The sequence below is a fragment of the Heptranchias perlo genome, unplaced genomic scaffold (assembly GCF_035084215.1).
Source record: "Heptranchias perlo isolate sHepPer1 unplaced genomic scaffold, sHepPer1.hap1 HAP1_SCAFFOLD_168, whole genome shotgun sequence".
Lineage (NCBI taxonomy): Eukaryota > Metazoa > Chordata > Chondrichthyes > Hexanchiformes > Hexanchidae > Heptranchias > Heptranchias perlo.
Window position 1 is genome coordinate 676,886 of NW_027138947.1, and position 24,064 is coordinate 700,949.

Genomic DNA, 24,064 nt, shown 5'->3' on the forward strand with positions numbered 1-24,064 from the left:
TGTATTAACACTGAGGGGATTATCAGTTCCTGTATTAACACTGAGGGGATTATCAGTTGCTCAATTGACACTGAGGGGATTATCAGTTACTGTATTAACACTGAGGGGATTATCAGTTACTGTATTTACACTGAGGGGATTAACAGATACTGTATTTACACTGAGGGGATTATCAATTACTGCATTTACACTGGGGGGATTATAAGTTACTCGATTTACACTGAGGTGATTATCAGTTACTCTGTTTGCACTGGGGGATTATCAGTTACTGTATTTACACTGAGGCATTATCAGTTACTGAATTCACACTGAGGCGATTATCAGTTACTGAATTAACACTGAGGGGATTATCAGTTACTGTATTTACACTGAGGGGATTATCAGTTACTGAATTTACAATGAGGCAATTATCAGTTACTGGATTAAAACTGAGGGGATTATCAGTTACTGTATTTAAACTGAGGTGATTATCAGTAACTCTATTTACACTGAGGGGATTATCAGTTACTGAATTTACACTGATGCGATTATCAGTTGCTGAAGTCACGTTGAGGCGATTATCAGTTACTGTATTTACACTGAGGGGATTATCAGTTCCTGTATTTACACTGAGGTGATTATCAGTAACTCTATTTACACTGAGGGGATTATCAGTTACTGTATTTACACTGAGGGGATTATCAGCTACTGTATTTACAATGAGGGGATTATCGGTTACTGTATTTACAATGAGGGGATTATCAGTTACTGAATTTACACTGAGGGGATTATCAGTTACTGAATTCACACTGAGGCGATTATCAGTTACCTAATTTACACTGAGGCGATTATCAGTTACTGTATTTCCACTGGGGGATCATCAGTTACTGTATTTACACTGAGGGGATTATCAGTTACTCAATTTACACTGGGGGGTCATCAGTTACTGTATTTACACTGAGGGGATTATCAGTTACTGTATTTAGACTGAGGGAATTATCAGTTACTGTATTTACACTGAGGGGATTATCAGTTACTGTATTAACACTGAAGGGATTATCAGTTACTGTATTAACACTGAGGGGATTATCAGTTGCTGTATTCACACTGAGGCGATTATCAGTTACTGAATTCACACTGAGGGGACGATCAGTTACTGTATTAACACTGAGGGGATCATCAGTTACTGTACTTACACTGAGGGGATTATCAGTTACTGTATTAACACTGAGGGAATTATCAGTTACTGTATTTAAACTGAGGGGATTATCAGTTACTGTATTAACACTGAAGGGATTATCAGTTACTGTATTAACAGTGAGGGGATTATCAGCTACTGCCTTAACACTGAGGTGATTATCAGTTACTGTATTTACACTGAGGGGATTATCAGTCACTAAATTCACACTGAGGGGACTATCAGTTACTGTATTAACACTGAGGGGATTATCAGTTACTCTATTCACACTGGGGGGATCATCAGTTAATGTATTTACACTGGGGGGATTATCAGTTACTGCCTTAAAACTGAGGGGATTATCAGTTACTGTATTTACAGTGAGGGGATTATCAGTTACAGTATTTACACTGAGGGGATTATCAGTTACTCTATTCACACTGGGGGGATCATCAGTTACTGTATTTACACTGAGGGGATTATTAGTTACTCTATTTACACAGGGGGATTATCAGTTACTGTATTTACAGTGAGGGGATTATCAGTGACTGTATTTACAGCGAGGACATTATCAGTGACTGTATTAACACAGAGGGGATTATCAGTTGCTCAATTGACACTGAGGGGATTATCAGTTACTGTATTCACACTGAGGGGATTATCAGTGACTGTATTTACAGTGAGGAGATTATCAGTTACTGTATTAACACTGAGGGGATTATCAGTTCCTGTATTAACACTGAGGGGATTATCAGTTGCTCAATTGACACTGAGGGGATTATCAGTTACTGTATTAACACTGAGGGGATTATCAGTTACTGTATTTACACTGAGGGGATTAACAGATACTGTATTTACACTGAGGGGATTATCAATTACTGCATTTACACTGGGGGGATTATAAGTTACTCGATTTACACTGAGGTGATTATCAGTTACTCTGTTTGCACTGGGGGATTATCAGTTACTGTATTTACACTGAGGCATTATCAGTTACTGAATTCACACTGAGGCGATTATCAGTTACTGAATTAACACTGAGGGGATTATCAGTTACTGTATTTACACTGAGGGGATTATCAGTTACTGAATTTACAATGAGGCAATTATCAGTTACTGTATTAAAACTGAGGGGATTATCAGTTACTGTATTTAAACTGAGGTGATTATCAGTAACTCTATTTACACTGAGGGGATTATCAGTTACTGAATTTACACTGATGCGATTATCAGTTGCTGAATTCACGTTGAGGCGATTATCAGTTACTGTATTTACACTGAGGGGATTATCAGTTCCTGTATTTACACTGAGGTGATTATCAGTAACTCTATTTACACTGAGGGGATTATCAGTTACTGTATTTACACTGAGGGGATTATCAGTTACTGTATTTACAATGAGGGGATTATCAGTTACTGAATTTACACTGAGGTGATTATCAGTTACTGTATTTACACTGAGGGGATTATCAGTTACTGAATTTACACTGAGGTGATTATCAGTTACTGTATTTACAATGAGGGGATTATCAGTTACTGTATTTACACTGAGGGTATTATCAGTTACTGAATTTACACTGAGGTGATTATCAGTTACTGTATTAACACTGAAGGGATTATCAGTTACTGTATTAACACTGAGGGGATTATCAGTTACTGAATTTACACTGAGGGGATTATCAGTTACTGAATTTACACTGAGGTGATTATCAGTTACTGTATTAACACTGAAGGGATTATCAGTTACTGTATTTACAATGAGGGGATAATCAGTTACTGAATTTGCAATGGGGGATTATCAGTTACTGTATTTACACTGAGGGGATTATCAGTAACTGTATTTACACTGAGGTGATTATCAGTTACTGTATTTACAATCAGGGGATTCTCAGTTACTGTATTTACACTGAGGGGATTATCAGTTACTGAATTTACACTGAGGTGATTATCAGTTACTGTATTAACACTGAAGGGATTATCAGTTACTGTATTAACACTGAGGGGATTATCAGTTACTGAATTTACACTGAGGGGATTATCAGTTACTGAATTTACACTGAGGTGATTATCAGTTACTGTATTAACACTGAAGGGATTATCAGTTACTGTATTTACAATGAGGGGATAATCAGTTACTGAATTTACAATGGGGGATTATCAGTTACTGTATTTACACTGAGGGGATTATCAGTTACTGCATTTACACTGAGGGGATTATCAGTTACTGTATTTACACTGAGGTGATTATCAGTTACTGTATTTACAATCAGGGGATGATCAGTTACTGAATTTACAATGGAGGATTATCAGTTACTGTATTTACACTGGGGGGATTATCAGTTACTGTATTTACACTGAGGGGATTATCAGTTACTGTATTTACACTGGGCGGATTATCAGTTAATGTATTTACAATGAGAGGATTATCAGTTACTGTATTTACACTGGGGGATTATCAGTTACTGTATTTACACTGAGGGGATTATCAGTTACTGTATTTACACTGAGGGGATTATCAGTTACTGAATTCACACTGAGGCGATTATCAGTTACCTAATTTACACTGAGGCGATTATCAGTTACTGTATTTCCACTGGGGGGATCATCAGTTACTGTATTTACACTGAGGGGATTATCAGTTACTCAATTTACACTGGGGGGTCATCAGTTACTGTATTTACACTGAGGGGATTATCAGTTACTGTATTTAGACTGAGGGAATTATCAGTTACTGTATTTACACTGAGGGGATTATCAGTTACTGTATTAACACTGAAGGGATTATCAGTTACTGTATTAACACTGAGGGGATTATCAGTTGCTGTATTCACACTGAGACGATTATCAGTTACTGTATTAACACTGAGGGGATTATCAGTTACTGTATTAACACTGAGGGGATTATCAGTTACTGTCTTAACACTGAGGTGATTATCAGTTACTGAATTTACACTGAGGGGACGATCAGTTACTGTATTAACACTGAGGGGATCATCAGTTACTGTACTTACACTGAGGGGATTATCAGTTACTGTATTAACACTGAGGGAATTATCAGTTACTGTATTTAAACTGAGGGGATTATCAGTTACTGTATTAACACTGAAGGGATTATCAGTTACTGTATTAACAGTGAGGGGATTATCAGCTACTGCCTTAACACTGAGGTGATTATCAGTTACTGTATTTACACTGAGGGGATTATCAGTCACTGAATTCACACTGAGGGGACTATCAGTTACTGTATTAACACTGAGGGGATTATCAGTTACTCTATTCACACTGGGGGGATCAGTTACTGTATTTACACTGAGGGGATTATTAGTTACTCTATTTACACAGGGGGATTATCAGTTAATGTATTTACACTGGGGGGATTATCAGTTACTGCCTTAAAACTGAGGGGATTATCAGTTACTGTATTTACAGTGAGGGGATTATCAGTTACAGTATTTACACTGAGGGGATTATCAGTTACTCTATTCACACTGGGGGGATCATCAGTTACTGTATTTACACTGAGGGGATTATTAGTTACTCTATTTACACAGGGGGATTATCAGTTACTGTATTTACAGTGAGGGGATTATCAGTGACTGTATTTACAGCGAGGACATTATCAGTGACTGTATTAACACAGAGGGGATTATCAGTTGCTCAATTGACACTGAGGGGATTATCAGTTACTGTATTCACACTGAGGGGATTATCAGTGACTGTATTTACAGTGAGGAGATTATCAGTTACTGTATTAACACTGAGGGGATTATCAGTTCCTGTATTAACACTGAGGGGATTATCAGTTGCTCAATTGACACTGAGGGGATTATCAGTTACTGTATTAACACTGAGGGGATTATCAGTTACTGTATTTACACTGAGGGGATTAACAGATACTGTATTTACACTGAGGGGATTATCAATTACTGCATTTACACTGGGGGGATTATAAGTTACTCGATTTACACTGAGGTGATTATCAGTTACTCTGTTTGCACTGGGGGATTATCAGTTACTGTATTTACACTGAGGCATTATCAGTTACTGAATTCACACTGAGGCGATTATCAGTTACTGAATTAACACTGAGGGGATTATCAGTTACTGTATTTACACTGAGGGGATTATCAGTTACTGAATTTACAATGAGGCAATTATCAGTTACTGGATTAAAACTGAGGGGATTATCAGTTACTGTATTTAAACTGAGGTGATTATCAGTAACTCTATTTACACTGAGGGGATTATCAGTTACTGAATTTACACTGATGCGATTATCAGTTGCTGAAGTCACGTTGAGGCGATTATCAGTTACTGTATTTACACTGAGGGGATTATCAGTTCCTGTATTTACACTGAGGTGATTATCAGTAACTCTATTTACACTGAGGGGATTATCAGTTACTGTATTTACACTGAGGGGATTATCAGCTACTGTATTTACAATGAGGGGATTATCGGTTACTGTATTTACAATGAGGGGATTATCAGTTACTGAATTTACACTGAGGGGATTATCAGTTACTGAATTCACACTGAGGCGATTATCAGTTACCTAATTTACACTGAGGCGATTATCAGTTACTGTATTTCCACTGGGGGGATCATCAGTTACTGTATTTACACTGAGGGGATTATCAGTTACTCAATTTACACTGGGGGGTCATCAGTTACTGTATTTACACTGAGGGGATTATCAGTTACTGTATTTAGACTGAGGGAATTATCAGTTACTGTATTTACACTGAGGGGATTATCAGTTACTGTATTAACACTGAAGGGATTATCAGTTACTGTATTAACACTGAGGGGATTATCAGTTGCTGTATTCACACTGAGGCGATTATCAGTTACTGAATTCACACTGAGGGGACGATCAGTTACTGTATTAACACTGAGGGGATCATCAGTTACTGTACTTACACTGAGGGGATTATCAGTTACTGTATTAACACTGAGGGAATTATCAGTTACTGTATTTAAACTGAGGGGATTATCAGTTACTGTATTAACACTGAAGGGATTATCAGTTACTGTATTAACAGTGAGGGGATTATCAGCTACTGCCTTAACACTGAGGTGATTATCAGTTACTGTATTTACACTGAGGGGATTATCAGTCACTAAATTCACACTGAGGGGACTATCAGTTACTGTATTAACACTGAGGGGATTATCAGTTACTCTATTCACACTGGGGGGATCATCAGTTAATGTATTTACACTGGGGGGATTATCAGTTACTGCCTTAAAACTGAGGGGATTATCAGTTACTGTATTTACAGTGAGGGGATTATCAGTTACAGTATTTACACTGAGGGGATTATCAGTTACTCTATTCACACTGGGGGGATCATCAGTTACTGTATTTACACTGAGGGGATTATTAGTTACTCTATTTACACAGGGGGATTATCAGTTACTGTATTTACAGTGAGGGGATTATCAGTGACTGTATTTACAGCGAGGACATTATCAGTGACTGTATTAACACAGAGGGGATTATCAGTTGCTCAATTGACACTGAGGGGATTATCAGTTACTGTATTCACACTGAGGGGATTATCAGTGACTGTATTTACAGTGAGGAGATTATCAGTTACTGTATTAACACTGAGGGGATTATCAGTTCCTGTATTAACACTGAGGGGATTATCAGTTGCTCAATTGACACTGAGGGGATTATCAGTTACTGTATTAACACTGAGGGGATTATCAGTTACTGTATTTACACTGAGGGGATTAACAGATACTGTATTTACACTGAGGGGATTATCAATTACTGCATTTACACTGGGGGGATTATAAGTTACTCGATTTACACTGAGGTGATTATCAGTTACTCTGTTTGCACTGGGGGATTATCAGTTACTGTATTTACACTGAGGCATTATCAGTTACTGAATTCACACTGAGGCGATTATCAGTTACTGAATTAACACTGAGGGGATTATCAGTTACTGTATTTACACTGAGGGGATTATCAGTTACTGAATTTACAATGAGGCAATTATCAGTTACTGTATTAAAACTGAGGGGATTATCAGTTACTGTATTTAAACTGAGGTGATTATCAGTAACTCTATTTACACTGAGGGGATTATCAGTTACTGAATTTACACTGATGCGATTATCAGTTGCTGAATTCACGTTGAGGCGATTATCAGTTACTGTATTTACACTGAGGGGATTATCAGTTCCTGTATTTACACTGAGGTGATTATCAGTAACTCTATTTACACTGAGGGGATTATCAGTTACTGTATTTACACTGAGGGGATTATCAGTTACTGTATTTACAATGAGGGGATTATCGGTTACTGTATTTAGAATGAGGGGATTATCAGTTACTGAATTTACACTGAGGTGATTATCAGTTACTGTATTTACACTGAGGGGATTATCAGTTACTGAATTTACACTGAGGTGATTATCAGTTACTGTATTTACAATGAGGGGATTATCAGTTACTTTATTTACACTGAGGGGATTATCAGTTACTGAATTTACACTGAGGTGATTATCAGTTACTGAATTTACACTGAGGGGACGATCAGTTACTGTATTAACACTGAGGGGATCATCAGTTACTGTATTAACACTGAGGGGATTATCAGTTACTGTCTTAACACTGAGGTGATTATCAGTTACTGAATTTACACTGAGGGGACGATCAGTTACTGTATTAACACTGAGGGGATCATCAGTTACTGTACTTACACTGAGGGGATTATCAGTTACTGTATTAACACTGAGGGAATTATCAGTTACTGTATTTAAACTGAGGGGATTATCAGTTACTGTATTAACACTGAAGGGATTATCAGTTACTGTATTAACAGTGAGGGGATTATCAGCTACTGCCTTAACACTGAGGTGATTATCAGTTACTGTATTTACACTGAGGGGATTATCAGTCACTGAATTCACACTGAGGGGACTATCAGTTACTGTATTAACACTGAGGGGATTATCAGTTACTCTATTCACACTGGGGGGATCAGTTACTGTATTTACACTGAGGGGATTATTAGTTACTCTATTTACACAGGGGGATTATCAGTTAATGTATTTACACTGGGGGGATTATCAGTTACTGCCTTAAAACTGAGGGGATTATCAGTTACTGTATTTACAGTGAGGGGATTATCAGTTACAGTATTTACACTGAGGGGATTATCAGTTACTCTATTCACACTGGGGGGATCATCAGTTACTGTATTTACACTGAGGGGATTATTAGTTACTCTATTTACACAGGGGGATTATCAGTTACTGTATTTACAGTGAGGGGATTATCAGTGACTGTATTTACAGCGAGGACATTATCAGTGACTGTATTAACACAGAGGGGATTATCAGTTGCTCAATTGACACTGAGGGGATTATCAGTTACTGTATTCACACTGAGGGGATTATCAGTGACTGTATTTACAGTGAGGAGATTATCAGTTACTGTATTAACACTGAGGGGATTATCAGTTCCTGTATTAACACTGAGGGGATTATCAGTTGCTCAATTGACACTGAGGGGATTATCAGTTACTGTATTAACACTGAGGGGATTATCAGTTACTGTATTTACACTGAGGGGATTAACAGATACTGTATTTACACTGAGGGGATTATCAATTACTGCATTTACACTGGGGGGATTATAAGTTACTCGATTTACACTGAGGTGATTATCAGTTACTCTGTTTGCACTGGGGGATTATCAGTTACTGTATTTACACTGAGGCATTATCAGTTACTGAATTCACACTGAGGCGATTATCAGTTACTGAATTAACACTGAGGGGATTATCAGTTACTGTATTTACACTGAGGGGATTATCAGTTACTGAATTTACAATGAGGCAATTATCAGTTACTGGATTAAAACTGAGGGGATTATCAGTTACTGTATTTAAACTGAGGTGATTATCAGTAACTCTATTTACACTGAGGGGATTATCAGTTACTGAATTTACACTGATGCGATTATCAGTTGCTGAAGTCACGTTGAGGCGATTATCAGTTACTGTATTTACACTGAGGGGATTATCAGTTCCTGTATTTACACTGAGGTGATTATCAGTAACTCTATTTACACTGAGGGGATTATCAGTTACTGTATTTACACTGAGGGGATTATCAGCTACTGTATTTACAATGAGGGGATTATCGGTTACTGTATTTACAATGAGGGGATTATCAGTTACTGAATTTACACTGAGGGGATTATCAGTTACTGAATTCACACTGAGGCGATTATCAGTTACCTAATTTACACTGAGGCGATTATCAGTTACTGTATTTCCACTGGGGGGATCATCAGTTACTGTATTTACACTGAGGGGATTATCAGTTACTCAATTTACACTGGGGGGTCATCAGTTACTGTATTTACACTGAGGGGATTATCAGTTACTGTATTTAGACTGAGGGAATTATCAGTTACTGTATTTACACTGAGGGGATTATCAGTTACTGTATTAACACTGAAGGGATTATCAGTTACTGTATTAACACTGAGGGGATTATCAGTTGCTGTATTCACACTGAGGCGATTATCAGTTACTGAATTCACACTGAGGGGACGATCAGTTACTGTATTAACACTGAGGGGATCATCAGTTACTGTACTTACACTGAGGGGATTATCAGTTACTGTATTAACACTGAGGGAATTATCAGTTACTGTATTTAAACTGAGGGGATTATCAGTTACTGTATTAACACTGAAGGGATTATCAGTTACTGTATTAACAGTGAGGGGATTATCAGCTACTGCCTTAACACTGAGGTGATTATCAGTTACTGTATTTACACTGAGGGGATTATCAGTCACTAAATTCACACTGAGGGGACTATCAGTTACTGTATTAACACTGAGGGGATTATCAGTTACTCTATTCACACTGGGGGGATCATCAGTTAATGTATTTACACTGGGGGGATTATCAGTTACTGCCTTAAAACTGAGGGGATTATCAGTTACTGTATTTACAGTGAGGGGATTATCAGTTACAGTATTTACACTGAGGGGATTATCAGTTACTCTATTCACACTGGGGGGATCATCAGTTACTGTATTTACACTGAGGGGATTATTAGTTACTCTATTTACACAGGGGGATTATCAGTTACTGTATTTACAGTGAGGGGATTATCAGTGACTGTATTTACAGCGAGGACATTATCAGTGACTGTATTAACACAGAGGGGATTATCAGTTGCTCAATTGACACTGAGGGGATTATCAGTTACTGTATTCACACTGAGGGGATTATCAGTGACTGTATTTACAGTGAGGAGATTATCAGTTACTGTATTAACACTGAGGGGATTATCAGTTCCTGTATTAACACTGAGGGGATTATCAGTTGCTCAATTGACACTGAGGGGATTATCAGTTACTGTATTAACACTGAGGGGATTATCAGTTACTGTATTTACACTGAGGGGATTAACAGATACTGTATTTACACTGAGGGGATTATCAATTACTGCATTTACACTGGGGGGATTATAAGTTACTCGATTTACACTGAGGTGATTATCAGTTACTCTGTTTGCACTGGGGGATTATCAGTTACTGTATTTACACTGAGGCATTATCAGTTACTGAATTCACACTGAGGCGATTATCAGTTACTGAATTAACACTGAGGGGATTATCAGTTACTGTATTTACACTGAGGGGATTATCAGTTACTGAATTTACAATGAGGCAATTATCAGTTACTGTATTAAAACTGAGGGGATTATCAGTTACTGTATTTAAACTGAGGTGATTATCAGTAACTCTATTTACACTGAGGGGATTATCAGTTACTGAATTTACACTGATGCGATTATCAGTTGCTGAATTCACGTTGAGGCGATTATCAGTTACTGTATTTACACTGAGGGGATTATCAGTTCCTGTATTTACACTGAGGTGATTATCAGTAACTCTATTTACACTGAGGGGATTATCAGTTACTGTATTTACACTGAGGGGATTATCAGTTACTGTATTTACAATGAGGGGATTATCGGTTACTGTATTTAGAATGAGGGGATTATCAGTTACTGAATTTACACTGAGGTGATTATCAGTTACTGTATTTACACTGAGGGGATTATCAGTTACTGAATTTACACTGAGGTGATTATCAGTTACTGTATTTACAATGAGGGGATTATCAGTTACTTTATTTACACTGAGGGGATTATCAGTTACTGAATTTACACTGAGGTGATTATCAGTTCCTGTATTAACACTGAAGGGATTATCAGTTACTGTATTAACACTGAGGGGATTATCAGTTACTGAATTTACACTGAGGGGATTATCAGTTACTGAATTTACACTGAGGTGATTATCAGTTACTGTATTAACACTGAAGGGATTATCAGTTACTGTATTTACAATGAGGGGATAATCAGTTACTGAATTTACAATGGGGGATTATCAGTTACTGTATTTACAATGAGGGGATTATCAGTTACTGTATTTACACTGAGGGGATTATCAGTTACTGCATTTATACTGAGGGGATTATCAGTCACTGTATTTACACTGAGGTGATTATCAGTTACTGTATTTACAATCAGGGGATGATCAGTTACTGAATTTACAATGGAGGATTATCAGTTACTGTATTTACACTGGGGGGATTATCAGTTACTGTATTTGCACTGAGGGGATTATCAGTTACTGTATTCACACTGGGCGGATTATCAGTTAATGTATTTACAATGAGAGGATTATCAGTTACTGTATTTACACTGGGGGATTATCAGTTACTGTATTTACACTGAGGGGATTATCAGTTACTGTATTTACACTGAGGGGATTATAAGTTACTGAATTCACACTGAGGCGATTATCAGTTACTGTATTTACACTGAGGCGATTATCAGTTACTGTATTTCCACTGGGGGGATCATCAGTTACTGTATTTACACTGAGGGGATTATCAGTTACTCAATTTACACTGGGGGGTCCTCAGTTACTGTATTTACACTGAGGGGATTATCAGTAACTGTATTTAGACTGAGGGAATTATCAGTTACTGTATTTACACTGAGGGGATTATCAGTTACTGTATTAACACTGAAGGGATTATCAGTTACTGTATTAACACTGAGGGGATTATCAGTTGCTGTATTCACACTGAGGGGATTATCAGTTACTGTATTAACACTGAGGGGATTATCAGTTACTGTATTAACACTGAGGGGATTATCAGTTACTGTCTTAACACTGAGGTGATTATCAGTTACTGAATTCACACTGAGGGGACGATCAGTTACTGTATTAACACTGAGGGGATCATCAGTTACTGTACTTACACTGAGGGGATTATCAGTTACTGTATTAACACTGAGGGAATTATCAGTTACTGTATTTAAACTGAGGGGATTATCAGTTACTGTATTAACACTGAAGGGATTATCAGTTACTGTATTAACAGTGAGGGGATTATCAGCTACTGCCTTAACACTGAGGTGATTATCAGTTACTGTATTTACACTGAGGGGATTATCAGTCACTGAATTCACACTGAGGGGACTATCAGTTACTGTATTAACACTGAGGGGATTATCAGTTACTCTATTCACACTGGGGGGATCATCAGTTACTGTATTTACACTGAGGGGATTATTAGTTACTCTATTTACACAGGGGGATTATCAGTTAATGTATTTACACTGGGGGGATTATCAGTTACTGCCTTAAAACTGAGGGGATTATCAGTTACTGTATTTACAGTGAGGGGATTATCAGTTACAGTATTTACACTGAGGGGATTATCAGTTACTCTATTCACACTGGGGGGATCATCAGTTACTGTATTTACACTGAGGGGATTATTAGTTACTCTATTTACACAGGGGGATTATCAGTTAATGTATTTACACTGGGGGGATTATCAGTTAGTGTCTTAAAACTGAGGGGATTATCAGTTACTGTATTTACAGTGAGGGGATTATCAGTGACTGTATTTACAGCGAGGAGATTATCAGTGACTGTATTAACACAGAGGGGAATATCAGTTGCTCAATTGACACTGAGGGGATTATCAGTTACTGTATTCACACTGAGGGGATTATCAGTGACTGTATTTACAGTGAGGAGATTATCAGTTACTGTATTAACACTGAGGGGATTATCAGTTCCTGTATTAACACTGAGGGGATTATCAGTTGCTCAATTGACACTGAGGGGATTATCAGTGACTGTATTTACACTGAGGGGATTAACAGATACTGTATTTACACTGAGGGGATTATCATTTACTGCATTTACACTGGGGGGATTATAAGTTACTCGATTTACACTGAGGTGATTATCAGTTACTCTGTTTACACTGGGGGATTATCAGTTACTGTATTTACACTGAGGCATTATCAGTTACTGAATTCACACTGAGGCGATTATCAGTTCCTGAATTAACACTGAGGGGATTATCAGTTACTGTATTTACACTGAGGGGATTATCAGTTACTGAATTTACAATGAGGCAATTATCAGTTACTGTATTAAAACTGAGGGGATTATCAGTTACTGTATTTAAACTGAGGTGATTATCAGTAACTCTATTTACACTGAGGGGATTATCAGTTACTGAATTTACACTGATGCGATTATCAGTTACTGAATTCACGTTGAGGCGATTATCAGTTACTGTATTTACACTGAGGGGATTATCAGTTCCTGTATTTACACTGAGGTGATTATCAGTAACTCTATTTACACTGAGGGGATTATCAGTTACTGTATTTACACTGAGGGGATTATCAGTTACTGTATTTACAATGAGGGGATTATCAGTTACTGTATTTACACTGAGGGGATTATCAGTTACTGTATTTACAATGAGGGGATTATCTGTTACTGAATTTACACTGATGTGATTATCAGTTGCTGTATTTACACTGAGGGGATTATCAGTTACTGAATTTACACTGAGGTGATTATCAGTTACTGTATTTACAATGAGGGGATTATCAGTTACTGTATTTGCACTGGGGGGATTATCAGTTACTGTATTTACACTGAGGGGATTATCAGTTACTGTATTTACACTGGGCGGATTATCAGTTAATGTATTTACAATGAGAGGATTATCAGTTACTGTATTTACACTGGGGGATTATCAGTTACTGTATTTACACTGAAGGGATTATCAGTTACTGTATTTACACTGAGGGGATTATCAGTTGCTGAATTCACACTGAGGCGATTATCAGTTACTGTACTTACACTGAGGCGATTATCAGTTACTGTATTTCCACTGGGGGGATCATCAGTTACTGTATTTACACTGAGGGGATTATCAGTTACTCAATTTACACTGGTGGGTCATCAGTTACTGTATTTACACTGAGGGGATTATCAGTAACTGTATTTAGACTGAGGGAATTATCAGTTACTGTATTTACACTGAGGGGATTATCAGTTACTGTATTAACACTGAAGGGATTATCAGTTACTGTATTAACACTGAGGGGATTATCAGTTGCTGTATTCACACTGAGGGGATTATCAGTTACTGTATTAACACTGAGGGGATTATCAGTTACAGTATTAACACTGAGGTGATTATCAGTTACTGAATTCACACTGAGGGGACGATCAGTTACTGTATTAACACTGAGGGGATCATCAGTTACTGTACTTACACTGAGGAGATTATCAGTTACTGTATTAACACTGAGGGAATTATCAGTTACTGTATTTAAACTGAGGGGATTATCAGTTACTGTATTAACACTGAAGGGATTATCAGTTACTGTATTAACAGTGAGGGGATTATCAGCTACTGCCTTAACACTGAGGTGATTATCAGTTACTGTATTTACACTGAGGGGATTATCAGTCACTGAATTCACACTGAGGGGACTATCAGTTACTGTATTAACACTGAGGGGATTATCAGTTACTCTATTCACACTGGGGGGATCATCAGTTACTGTATTTACACTGAGGGGATTATTAGTTACTCTATTTACACAGGGGGATTATCAGTTAATGTATTTACACTGGGGGGATTATCAGTTACTGCCTTAAAACTGAGGGGATTATCAGTTACTGTATTTACAGTGAGGGGATTATCAGTTACAGTATTTACACTGAGGGGATTATCAGTTACTCTATTCACACTGGGGGGATCATCAGTTACTGTATTTACACTGAGGGGATTATTAGTTACTCTATTTACACAGGGGGATTATCAGTTAATGTATTTACACTGGGGGGATTATCAGTTAGTGTCTTAAAACTGAGGGGATTATCAGTTACTGTATTTACAGTGAGGGGATTATCAGTGACTGTATTTACAGCGAGGAGATTATCAGTGACTGTATTAACACAGAGGGGAATATCAGTTGCTCAATTGACACTGAGGGGATTATCAGTTACTGTATTCACACTGAGGGGATTATCAGTGACTGTATTTACAGTGAGGAGATTATCAGTTACTGTATTAACACTGAGGGGATTATCAGTTCCTGTATTAACACTGAGGGGATTATCAGTTGCTCAATTGACACTGAGGGGATTATCAGTTACTGTATTTACACTGAGGGGATTAACAGATACTGTATTTACACTGAGGGGATTATCATTTACTGCATTTACACTGGGGGGATTATAAGTTACTCGATTTACACTGAGGTGATTATCAGTTACTCTGTTTACACTGGGGGATTATCAGTTACTGTATTTACACTGAGGCATTATCAGTTACTGAATTCACACTGAGGCGATTATCAGTTCCTGAATTAACACTGAGGGGATTATCAGTTACTGTATTTACACTGATGCGATTATCAGTTACTGAATTCACGTTGAGGCGATTATCAGTTACTGTATTTACACTGAGGGGATTATCAGTTCCTGTATTTACACTGAGGTGATTATCAGTAACTCTATTTACACTGAGGGGATTATCAGTTACTGTATTTACACTGAGGGGATTATCAGTTACTGTATTTACAATGAGGGGATTATCAGTTACTGTATTTACACTGAGGGGATTATCAGTTACTGTATTTACAATGAGGGGATTATCTGTTACTGAATTTACACTGATGTGATTATCAGTTGCTGTATTTACACTGAGGGGATTATCAGTTACTGAATTTACACTGAGGTGATTATCAGTTACTGTATTTACAATGAGGGGATTATCAGTTACTGTATTTGCACTGGGGGGATTATCAGTTACTGTATTTACACTGAGGGGATTATCAGTTACTGTATTTACACTGGGCGGATTATCAGTTAATGTATTTACAATGAGAGGATTATCAGTTACTGTATTTACACTGGGGGATTATCAGTTACTGTATTTACACTGAAGGGATTATCAGTTACTGTATTTACACTGAGGGGATTATCAGTTGCTGAATTCACACTGAGGCGATTATCAGTTACTGTATTTACACTGAGGCGATTATCAGTTACTGTATTTCCACTGGGGGGATCATCAGTTACTGTATTTACACTGAGGGGATTATCAGTTACTCAATTTACACTGGTGGGTCATCAGTTACTGTATTTACACTGAGGGGATTATCAGTTACTGTATTTAGACTGAGGGAATTATCAGTTACTGTATTTACACTGAGGGGATTATCAGTTACTGTATGAACACTGAAGGGATTATCAGTTACTGTATTAACACTGAGGGGATTATCAGTTGCTGTATTCACACTGAGGGGATTATCAGTTACTGTGTTAAGACTGAGGGGATTATCAGTTACTGTATTAACACTGAGGGGATTATCAGTTACTGTCTGAACACTGAGGTGATTAACAGTTACTGAATTCACACTGAGGGGACGATCAGTTACTGTATTAACACTGAGGGGATCATCAGTTACTGTACTTACACTGAGGGGATTATCAGTTACTGTATTAACACTGAGGGAATTATCAGTTACTGTATTTAAACTGAGGGGATTATCAGTTACTGTATTAACACTGAAGGGATTATCAGTTACTGTATTAACAGTGAGGGGATTATCAGCTACTGCCTTAACACTGAGGTGATTATCAGTTACTGTATTTACACTGAGGGGATTATCAGTTACTAAATTCACACTGAGGGGACTATCAGTTACTGTATTAACACTGAGGGGATTATCAGTTACTGTATTTACACTGAGGGGATTATCAGTTACTGTATTAACACTGAGGGGATTATCAGTTACTGTATTAACACTGAGGGGATTATCAGTTACTGTATTTACACTGAGGGGATTATCAATTACTGTATTTACACTGAGGGGTTTATCAGTTACTGTATTAACACTGAGGCGATTATTAGTTACTGTATTAACACTGAGGGGATTATCAGTTACTGTATTTACACTGAGCGGATTATCAGTTACTGTATTAACACTGAGGGGATTATCAGTTACTGTATTTACACTGAGGGGATTATCAGTTACTGTATTAACACTGAGGGGATTATCAGTTACTGTATTTACACTGAGGGGATTATCAGTTACTGTATTAACACTGAGGGGATTATAAATTACTGTATTTACACTGAGGGGATTATCAGTTACTGTATTAACACTGAGGGGATTATCAGTTACTGTATTTACACTGAGGAGATTATCAGTTACTGTATTAACACTGAGGAGATTATCAGTTACTGTATTAAGACTGAGGAGATTATCAGTTACTGTATTAACACTGGGGGGATTATCAGTTACTGTATTAACACTGAGGGGATTATCAGCTACTGTATTTACACTGAGGGGATTATCAGTTACTGTATTAACACTGAGGGGATAATCAGTTACTGTATTAACACTGAGGGGATTATCAGTCACTGTATTTACACTGAGGAGATTATCAGTTACTGTATTAACACTGAGGAGATTATCAGCTACTTTATTAACACTGAGGGGATTATCAGTTACTGTATTAACACTGAGGAGATTATCAGTTACTGTATTTACACTGAGGAGATTATCAGTTACTGTATTAACACTGAGGGGATTATCAGTTACTGTATTTACACTGAGGGGATTATCAGTTACTCTATTTACACTGAGGAGATTATCAGTTACTGTATTAACACTGAGGGGATTATCAGTTACTGTATTTACACTGAGGGGATTATCAGTTACTGTATTAACACTGAGGGGATTATCAGTTACTGTATCTACACTGAGGGGATTATCAGTTACTGTATTAACACTGAGGGGATCATCAGTTACTGTATTTACACTGAGGCGATTATCAATTACTGTATTTACACTGAGGGGTTTATCAGTTACTTTATTAACACTGAGGCGATTATCAGTTACTGTATTAACACTGAGGGGATTATCAGTTACTGTATTTACACTGAGGGGATTATCAGTTACTGTATTTACACTGAGCGGATTATCAGTTACTGTATTAACACTGAGGGGATTATCAGTTACTGTATTTACACTGAGGGGATTATCAGTTACTGTATTAACACTGAGGGGATTATCAGTTACTGTATTTACACTGAGGGGATTATCAGTTACTGTATTAACACTGAGGGGATTATAAATTACTGTATTTACACTGAGGGGATTATCAGTTACTGTATTAACACTGAGGGGATTATCAGTTACTGTATTTACACTGAGGAGATTATCAGTTACTGTATTAACACTGAGGAGATTATCAGTTACTGTATTATGACTGAGGAGATTATCAGTTACTGTATTAACACTGGGGGGATTATCAGTTACTGTATTAACACTGAGGGGATTATCAGCTACTGTATTTACACTGAGGGGATTATCAGTTACTGTATTAACACTGAGGGGATAATCAGTTACTGTATTAACACTGAGGGGATTATCAGTCACTGTATTTACACTGAGGAGATTATCAGTTACTGTATTAACACTGAGGAGATTATCAGCTACTTTATTAACACTGAGGGGATTATCAGTTACTGTATTAACACTGAGGAGATTATCAGTTACTGTATTTACACTGAGGAGATTATCAGTTACTGTATTAACACTGAGGGGATTATCAGTTACTGTATTTACACTGAGGGGATTATCAGTTACTCTATTTACACTGAGGAGATTATCAGTTACTGTATTAACACTGAGGGGATTATCAGTTACTGTATTTACACTGAGGGGATTATCAGTTACTCTATTTACACTGAGGAGATTATCAGTTACTGTATTAACACTGAGGGGATTATCAGTTACTGTATTAAAACTGAGGGGATTATCAGTTACTGTATTTACACTGAGGGGATTATCAGTTACTCTATTTGCACTGAGGAGATTATCAGTTACTGTATTAACACTGAGGAGTTATCAGTTGCTGTATCAACACTGAGGGGATTATCAGTTACTGTATTAACACTGAGGAAATTATCAGTTACTGTATTAACACTGAGGGGATTATCAGTTACTGTATTAACACTGAGGGGATTATCAGTTACTGTATTTACACTGAGGAGATTATCAGTTACTGTATTTGCACTGAGGAGAATATCAGTTACTGTATTAACACTGAGGAGATAATCAGTTACTCTATTAACACTGAGGGGATTATCAGTTACTCGATTTACACTGGGGTGATTATCAGTTACTGTATTAACACTGAGGGGTTTATCAGTTACTGTATTAACACTGAGGGGATTATCAGTTCCTGTATTAACAATGAGGGGATTATCAGTTACTGTATTTACACTGAGGGGATTATCAGTTACTGTATTAACAGTGAGGGGATTATCAGTTACTGTATTTACACTGAGCGGATTATCAGTTACTGTATTAACACTGAGGGGATTATCAGTGACTGTATTTACACTGAGGGGATTATCAGTTACTGTATTTACAATGAGGGGATTATCAGTTACTGTATTAACACTGAGGGGATTATCAGTTACTGTATGAACACTGAAGGGATTATCAGTTACTGTATTAACACTGAGGGGATTATCAGTTGCTGTATTCACACTGAGGGGATTATCAGTTACTGTGTTAAGACTGAGGGGATTATCAGTTACTGTATTAACACTGAGGGGATTATCAGTTACTGTCTGAACACTGAGGTGATTAACAGTTACTGAATTCACACTGAGGGGACGATCAGTTACTGTATTAACACTGAGGGGATCATCAGTTACTGTACTTACACTGAGGGGATTATCAGTTACTGTATTTAAACTGAGGGGATTATCAGTTACTGTATTAACACTGAAGGGATTATCAGTTACTGTATTAACAGTGAGGGGATTATCAGCTACTGCCTTAACACTGAGGTGATTATCAGTTACTGTATTTACACTGAGGGGATTATCAGTTACTAAATTCACACTGAGGGGACTATCAGTTACTGTATTAACACTGAGGGGATTATCAGTTACTGTATTTACACTGAGGGGATTATCAGTTACTGTATTAACACTGAGGGGATTATCAGTTACTGTATTTACACTGAGGGGTTTATCAGTAACTGTATTAACACTGAGGCGATTATCAGTTACTGTATTTACACTGAGGGGATTATCAGTTACTGTATTTACACTGAGGGGATTATCAGTTACTGTATTAACACTGAGGGGATTATCAGTTACTGTATTTACACTGAGGGGATTATCAGTTACTGTATTAACACTGAGGGGATTATCAGTTACTGTATTTACACTGAGGGGATTATCAGTTACTGTATTAACACTGAGGGGATTATAAATTACTGTATTTACACTGAGGGGATTATCAGTTACTGTATTAACACTGAGGGGATTATCAGTTACTGTATTTACACTGAGGAGATTATCAGTTACTGTATTAACACTGAGGAGATTATCAGTTACTGTATTAAGACTGAGGAGATTATCAGTTACTGTATTAACACTGGGGGGATTATCAGTTACTGTATTAACACTGAGGGGATTATCAGCTACTGTATTTACACTGAGGGGATTATCAGTTACTGTATTAACACTGAGGGGATAATCAGTTACTGTATTAACACTGAGGGGATTATCAGTCACTGTATTTACACTGAGGAGATTATCAGTTACTGTATTAACACTGAGGAGATTATCAGCTCCTTTATTAACACTGAGGGGATTATCAGTTACTGTATTAACACTGAGGAGATTATCAGTTACTGTATTTACACTGAGGAGATTATCAGTTACTGTATTAACACTGAGGGGATTATCAGTTACTGTATTTACACTGAGGGGATTATCAGTTACTCTATTTACACTGAGGAGATTATCAGTTACTGTATTAACACTGAGGGGATTATCAGTTACTGTATTTACACTGAGGGGATTATCAGTTACTCTATTTACACTGAGGAGATTATCAGTTACTGTATTAACACTGAGGGGATTATCAGTTACTGTATTAAAACTGAGGGGATTATCAGTTACTGTATTTACACTGAGGGGATTATCAGTTACTCTATTTGCACTGAGGAGATTATCAGTTACTGTATTAACACTGAGGAGATTATCAGTTGCTGTATCAACACTGAGGGGATTATCAGTTACTGTATTAACACTGAGGAAATTATCAGTTACTGTATTAACACTGAGGGGATTATCAGTTACTGTATTAACACTGAGGGGATTATCAGTTACTGTATTTACACTGAGGAGATTATCAGTTACAGTATTTGCACTGAGGAGAATATCAGTTACTGTATTAACACTGAGGAGATAATCAGTTACTCTATTAACACTGAGGGGATTATCAGTTACTCGATTCACACTGGGGTGATTATCAGTTACTGTATTAACACTGAGGGGTTTATCAGTTACTGTATTAACACTGAGGGGATTATCAGTTCCTGTATTAACAATGAGGGGATTATCAGTTACTGTATTTACACTGAGGGGATTATCAGTTACTGTATTAACAGTGAGGGGATTATCAGTTACTGTATTTACACTGAGCGGATTATCAGTTACTGTATTAACACTGAGGGGATTATCAGTTACTGTATTAACAGTGAGGGGATTATCAGTTACTGTATTTACACTGAGCGGATTATCAGTTACTGTATTTACACTGAGGGGATTATCAGTTACTGTATTTACAATGAGGGGATTATCAGTTACTGTATTAACACTGAGGGGATTATCAGTTCCTGTATTAAGACTGAGGGGATTATCAGTTACTGTATTAACACTGAGGGGATTATCAGTTACTGTCTGAACACTGAGGTGATTAACAGTTACTGAATTCACACTGAGGGGACGATCAGTTACTGTATTAACACTGAGGGGATCATCAGTTACTGTACTTACACTGAGGGGATTATCAGTTACTGTATTAACACTGAGGGAATTATCAGTTACTGTATTTAAACTGAGGGGATTATCAGTTACTGTATTAACAATGAGGGGATTATCAGTTACTGTATTTCCACTGGGGGGATCATCAGTTACTGTATTTACACTGAGGGGATTATCAGTTACTGTATTTAGACTGAGGGAATTATCAGTTACTCTATTTACACTGAGGGGATTATCAGTTACTGTATTAACACTGAAGGGATTATCAGTTACTGTATTAACACTGAGGGGATTATCAGTTACTGTATTAACACTGAGGGGATTATCAGTTACTGTCTGAACACTGAGGTGATTAACAGTTACTGAATTCACACTGAGGGGACGATCAGTTACTGTATTAACACTGAGGGGATCATCAGTTACTGTCCTTACACTGAGGGGATTATCAGTTACTGTATTAACACTGAGGGAATTATCAGTTACTGTATTTAAACTGAGGGGATTATCAGTTACTGTATTAACACTGAAGGGATTATCAGTTACTGTATTAACAGTGAGGGGATTATCAGCTACTGCCTTAACACTGAGGTGATTATCAGTTACTGTATTTACACTGAGGGGATTATCAGTTACTAAATTCACACTGAGGGGACTATCAGTTACTGTATTAACACTGAGGGGATTATCAGTTACTGTATTTACACTGAGGGGATTATCAGTTACTGTATTAACACTGAGGGGATTATCAGTTACTGTATTTACACTGAGGGGATTATCAGTTACTGTATTTACACTGAGGGGATTATCAGTTACTGTATTAACACTGAGGGGATTATCAGTTACTGTATTTACACTGAGGGGATTATCAGTTACTGTATTTACACTGAGGGGATTATCAATTACTGTATTTACACTGAGGGGTTTATCAGTTACTGTATTAACACTGAGGCGATTATCAGTTACTGTATTAACACTGAGGGGATTATCAGTTACTGTATTTACACTGAGGGGATTATCAGTTACTGTATTTACACTGAGCGGATTATCAGTTACTGTATTAACACTGAGGAAATTATCAGTTACTGTATTTACACTGAGGGGATTATCAGTTACTGTATTAACACTGAGGGGATTATCAGTTACTGTATTTACACTGAGGGGATTATCAGTTACTGTATTAACACTGAGGGGATTATAAGTTACTGTATTTACACTGAGGGGATTATCATTTACTGTATTAACACTGAGGGGATTATCAGTTACTGTATTAACACTGAGGAGATTATCAGTTACTGTATTAACACTGAGGAGATTATCAGTTACTGTATTAAGACTGAGGAGATTATCAGCTGCTGTATTTACACTGAGGGGATTATCAGTTACTGTATTAACACTGAGGGGATAATCAGTTACTGTATTAACACTGAGGGGATTATCAGTTACTGTATTTACACTGAGCGGATTATCAGTTACTGTATTAACACTGAGGGGATTATCAGTGACTGTATTTACACTGAGGGGATTATCAGTTCCTGTATTTACACTGAGGGGATTATCAGTTACTGTATTAACACTGAGGGGATTATCAGTTCCTGTATTTACACTGAGGGGATTATCAGTTACTGTATTAACACTGAGGGGATTATCA

General features: G+C 37.3%; 1 protein-coding gene across 1 annotated transcript in view; it reads right to left on the minus strand.

Annotated features, from left to right (window-relative positions):
- Positions 1 to 274: 274 nt before the first annotated feature.
- The window catches only part of LOC137309551 (mucin-2-like), a 165,151-nt gene continuing 141,361 nt past the window's right edge, over positions 275 to 24,064 (minus strand). The window contains exons 20-25 of the mRNA XM_067977696.1: positions 10,747 to 11,065; positions 8,891 to 9,220; positions 7,038 to 7,367; positions 5,182 to 5,511; positions 2,134 to 2,463; positions 275 to 608 (exon numbers count right to left, since the gene is read on the minus strand). Of these exons, the coding sequence (XP_067833797.1) occupies positions 275 to 608; positions 2,134 to 2,463; positions 5,182 to 5,511; positions 7,038 to 7,367; positions 8,891 to 9,220; positions 10,747 to 11,065 (1,973 nt within the window). The remainder of the gene's footprint in view (positions 609 to 2,133; positions 2,464 to 5,181; positions 5,512 to 7,037; positions 7,368 to 8,890; positions 9,221 to 10,746; positions 11,066 to 24,064) is intronic.